Source organism: Nansenia antarctica (genome assembly GCF_963989245.1).
Source record: "Nansenia antarctica genome assembly, chromosome: 2".
Lineage (NCBI taxonomy): Eukaryota > Metazoa > Chordata > Actinopteri > Argentiniformes > Microstomatidae > Nansenia > Nansenia antarctica.
The window spans coordinates 1,760,289-1,765,288 of NC_137675.1; the positions used below are offsets into that span (position 1 = coordinate 1,760,289).

Consider the following 5,000-nt stretch of genomic DNA (forward strand, 5'->3'; position numbering starts at 1 on the left):
TCCACGGCGGGGGAGTAGAGCCACTCCTTCTCGGTCCTCTTGGTGTAGCCAGGCACCTCCTCGTTCTTCTTGTTGAACTTCAGGTTCAGACCCACGTTGGCTTTCTGCTCCCCATGAGGGCTACGGAGACACAGGAGGGACAATACAGGTTAGTCTGCTGTCTATGAGGGCTACGGAGACACAGGAGGGACAATACAGGTTAGTCTGCTGTCTATGGGGACTAGGGAGAGAGAGGAGGGACACTTCACTTAATAATAACAATAGTATTATTATTATTATTATTATTATTATAAAGAGACACACTAGAGATAGTCGGAACACTTTCACAAGCAAGATAAGGTTCGATTCAACATAACCTTCCTGAAACCTTCCAGATTCAACAGATAACCAGTGTTTCCTCTATATGCATTTATTCGTGGCGGGCCGCCACGAATGAATTTCCTCCGCCACTAATTGATTCAGACAGTCCACTTTGATTCAGGCTGCGCAGAAAGGCAGCGAGTTATTATGACCGGAGAACAGAAAAAAAGCATGTGTCCCTGAACGCTCCGCCAATCACTGTGAGTAAACTGACTCTGAGAATGTCGTCACGTCACATTTTACCGTAATACCCTATATGTTGGTTGAAGTGCTACATCTCAGCTTTCAGGGACAGTTGGAATTTTTTCGATAGCACAAACCGTTTAGAAATAACGGTAATTACAATGTCGGGTGCAGATTTGTGCCGGCGGCGGTACATTCGGCGCAGAAGTATCCTAATCGAAAATGCAACATCATCAGCGACGACTGTGGGTTATTGCATTTACTGCTGTTCTCTGGTTCATGTTCTTATACCAGTGCTCAGTATAGAGTATTTTAAATGAACATTCGTAATGTAGTCTAGTCTCTGATGTTCATGGTCAATTAAATCAGCCTATTTTGTGAGACAAATAATGTTCCCGCTAATGGGTTAACCGAGCATTCTCGCACCTAACGTGCAAGCACCTAGCTTCGAACTATTCATAGCAATAAGCGCGGGGCAAAAATAATCTATTGCCTCTAAAATCACCACGAACAGAACGGCGGAGGTACGGGTAAGCAGGTCTCATGTTGGTGTCCTCAAAGGTAAGAGTTTGTTTTCTTTAACTCAACTGATAGCATTACCTTGCTGTTGTTGTTTACCGAATGCTCCATCGGCTGTTGTTGTTTACCGAATGCTCCATCTGACTGTCACACTGTGATTTTACTTGTGTAAACAGTTAATGAGTAACGTTAGCCGGTTTTGTGCGTGTCCTCTCAGTTAGGCCTACTTCATATTGATCTTTCTGTGTGTGTGTGTGTAATGCGCGTTCCGCATGTTCCGCTGCAGCTGTAGGATATATTTATTATGTTTGTGTTATTGTGTTATGCTAATAAATGTAGATCCACACAGGTATACAAACTGAGCTCCGTTTACTGTCAAGTGCCATTCATTCTGACAACACACACACACAGGTCGTAAAGCTCTAACGGACGTACAGAATGTGACGTCGTAAAGTGCAACAAAGTGCTGCAATGACATACTGTCGTACATAACAATATTGGTATTTGATCACCTTCTATATAAAATCACCTGCTCGGCTTTAATGACTTAACCGCTATTTAAGAAATTATAATTGTTGCCACCCTCTAGTTTTTGGTGAAACTACGTCTTTGTTTTGAGCGCCAGTGCGCGTTTTATGCGAGCGCGAAAGACACCCGCTCCGCCACTAATGTGAAAAATCCTGGCGGAAACACTGGATAACCTTCCTGAAACCTTCCTGAAACAGATAACCTTCAGAAACCTTCCTGAAACAGATAACCTTCCTGAAACCTTCCTGAAACAGATAACCTTCAGAAACCTTCTAGATTCAACAGATAACCTTCCAGATGATTCTGAAACCTTCCAGATGGTTCTGACACCTTCCAGAGGTTCTGAAACCTTCCAGGGGACACCTTCCAGAGGTTCTGACACCTTCCAGAGGGTTCTGACACCTTCCAGAGGGTTCTGACACCTTCCAGAGGGTTCTGAAACCTTCCAGGGGTTCTGACACCTTCCAGAGGTTCTGACACCTTCCAGAGGGTTCTGACACCTTCCAGAGGGTTCTGACACCTTCCAGAGGGTTCTGAAACCTTCCAGGGGTTCTGACACCTTCCAGAGGTTCTGACACCTTCCAGAGGTTCTGAAACCTTCCAGAGGGTTCTGACACCTTCCAGGGGTTCTGACACCTTCCAGAGGTTCTGAAACCTTCCAGAGGGTTCTGACACCTTCCAGAGGTTCTGAAACCTTCCAGAGGGTTCTGACACCTTCCAGAGGGTTCTGAAACCTTCCAGAGGGTTCTGAAACCTTCCAGAGGGTTCTGACACCTTCCAGAGGGTTCTGACACCTTCCAGAGGGTTCTGACACCTTCCAGAGGTTCTGAAACCTTCCAGAGGGTTCTGACACCTTCCAGAGGGTTCTGACACCTTCCAGAGGGTTCTAGACTCACTTCTTCTTGGAGCCGCGGCCGATGAAGATGCTGCCAGAGAAGCGAGACACGATGTAGCCGCTCACCCCCAGACGGTTGGCTAGGTGGTAGCCTGGGGAGTACTTCACACTGTACCTCTGTAGAGAGAGAGAGAGGGTTAGCTAGTGGTACCCTGGGGAGTACTTCACACTGTATCTCTGTAGAGAGAGAGAGGGTTAGCTAGGTGGTAGCCTGGGGAGTACTTCACACTGTACCTCTGTAGAGAGAGAGAGAGAGAGGGTTAGCTAGTGGTAGCCTGGGGAGTACTTCACACTGTACCTCTGTAGAGAGAGAGAGAGAGGGTTAGCTAGTGGTACCCTGGGGAGTACTTCACACTGTATCTCTGTAGAGAGAGAGAGGGTTAGCTAGTGGTACCCTGGGGAGTACTTCACACTGTATCTCTGTAGAGAGAGAGAGGGTTAGCTAGGTGGTAGCCTGGGGAGTACTTCACACTGTATCTCTGTAGAGAGAGAGAGGGTTAGCTAGGTGGTAGCCTGGGGAGTACTTCACACTGTATCTCTGTAGAGAGAGAGAGGGTTAGCTAGGTGGTAGCCTGGGGAGTACTTCACACTGCATCTCTGTAGGGGGGGGGAGAGAGGGAGAGAGGGAGGGAGGGTTAGACAGAGACAGGGAGAGAGAGGGAGAGAGGGAGGGTTAGACAGAGACAGGGAGAGAGAGGGAGAGAGGGAGGGAGAGAGAGAGACAGAGAGGAGGGTTAGCAGGAGGGAGTGCAGTGTGTGTGTGTGTGTGTGTGTGTGTGTGTGTGTGTGAGTCTTACGTGCTGGTTCTGTATCAAGGCGTCCAGCTGGGGTTCACAGGGCACGCTGAACACCACCCGCACCCGGCCCTCGCTGATGACATCACTGGACTCCTGCACCTGGTGGACCAATGGGAGGGCAGAGAGAGACCCGTCACACACACACACACACACACCTTCTCTCTGACACTCAACGCCTTCAGTGTTCAACCTAACTCCAGCCTCCTCCGTTCTGATTGGCTAGTAGGAGGTATGAACCACGAAGTGAGGGCGTGTGAACCAGAAAGTGATGCGTGTGAACCAGGAAATGAGGGCGTGTGAACCAGGAAGTGAGGGTGTGTGAACCAGGAAGTGAGGGTGTGTGAACCAGGAAGTGATGCGTGTGAACCAGGAAGTGAGGGCGTGTGAACCAGGAAGTGAGGGTGTGCGAACCAGGAAGTGATGCGTGTGAACCAGGAAGTGAGGGCGTGTGAACCAGGAAGTGAGGGCGTGTGAACCAGGAAGTGATGTGTGTGAACCAGGAAGTGATGCATGTGAACCAGGAAGTGAGGGCGTGTGAACCAGGAAGTGAGGGCGTGTGAACCAGGAAGTGATGCGTGTGAACCAGGAAGTGAGGGCGTGTGAACCAGGAAGTGAGGGCGTGTGAACCAGGAAAAATGCATGTGAACCAGGAAGTGAGGCGTGTGAGACAGGAAGTGATGCGTACCTCTCCCATGGCGCCGTAGTAGGGGTTCCCCACCATGAAGACGCTGATGGTCGGAGGGAACAACTGTTCTAACGTCTGGTAGCGGGAGGAGGAGGAGTCAAACGCTTTGATGTCCTGAGAGGGAGGGAGGGAGGGAGGGAGGGGGAGGGAGGAGGGTGGGAGGGAGAGGGGAGGGAGGGAGGGAGGGAGGGAGGGGGAGGGAGGGAGGGGGAGGGAGGGAGGGGGGAAGGGAGGGGGGGAGGAGGGGAGGGGGTGGGAGGGAGGGAGGGAGGGAGGGGGAGGGAGAGGGAGGGAGGGGGGAGGGAGGGAGAGAGGGGGGGAGGAGGGGAGGGGGTGGGAGGGAGTGAGGCAGAGAGAGAGGTCATTAGTCAAGAGCATAACGCATCATCCGATTTACAATACAACAACATTGTGTGCATGTGTGTCCCTCTGTGTGTGTGTGTGTGTGTGTGTGTGTGTGTGTGTCCCTCTGTGTGTGTGTGTGTGTGTGTGTGTGTCCCTCTGTGTGTGCGTCCCTCTGTGTGTGTGTGTGCGTGTCCCTCTGTGTGTGTGTGTGTGTGTGTGTCCCTCTGTGTGTGTGTGTGTCCCTCTGTGTGTGTCCCTCTGTGTGTGTGTGTGTGTGTGTGTGTGTGGTGGTTACCGTGACGACGGTCTGGTAGGCGTAGGGCAGCAGCTGCTTGGCCCACTGCTTCTCCAGCAGCACGCGGCCCCCCGCCGCGGGGACGTACTTCCTGCCGGTCAGGCCCTGGGCGTAGACCAGCACCCCCGTCTGCCCCAGCGCCACGCCCTTACGCTTACTGAAACTAGAGGGGGAGGGGAGGGGGAGGGAGGGAGGAGTTAGCTGGAATGGACGCTCGTATTCAGAATTTCAAATCAGCCAAACATCAGACATATAAATCCCCTCCTCCCTCTCCTCCTCTAGGCCTGACAGGTCTATTAGAATGAGCCTTCCTCCGATTTCTACCCCCCCCAGCCTCCCTCATCCTCTCCCAGCCTCCCCTTGCCTCCCCTGGCACTTCCAGCCTCCCCCTGC

General features: G+C 51.6%; 1 protein-coding gene across 1 annotated transcript in view; it reads right to left on the reverse strand.

Annotated features, from left to right (window-relative positions):
- The window catches only part of xrn1 (5'-3' exoribonuclease 1), a gene marked incomplete at its 3' end in the record, with an annotated part of 50,174 nt that overhangs the window by 10,321 nt on the left and 34,853 nt on the right, over nucleotides 1-5,000 (reverse strand). Inside the window, exons 20-24 of the mRNA XM_080524689.1 lie at nucleotides 4,608-4,770; nucleotides 3,968-4,081; nucleotides 3,283-3,381; nucleotides 2,487-2,602; nucleotides 1-120 (exon numbers count right to left, since the gene is read on the reverse strand). The exon at nucleotides 1-120 is cut by the window's left edge and continues 27 nt beyond it. Coding sequence (XP_080380815.1) covers nucleotides 1-120; nucleotides 2,487-2,602; nucleotides 3,283-3,381; nucleotides 3,968-4,081; nucleotides 4,608-4,770 — 612 coding nt within the window. The remainder of the gene's footprint in view (nucleotides 121-2,486; nucleotides 2,603-3,282; nucleotides 3,382-3,967; nucleotides 4,082-4,607; nucleotides 4,771-5,000) is intronic.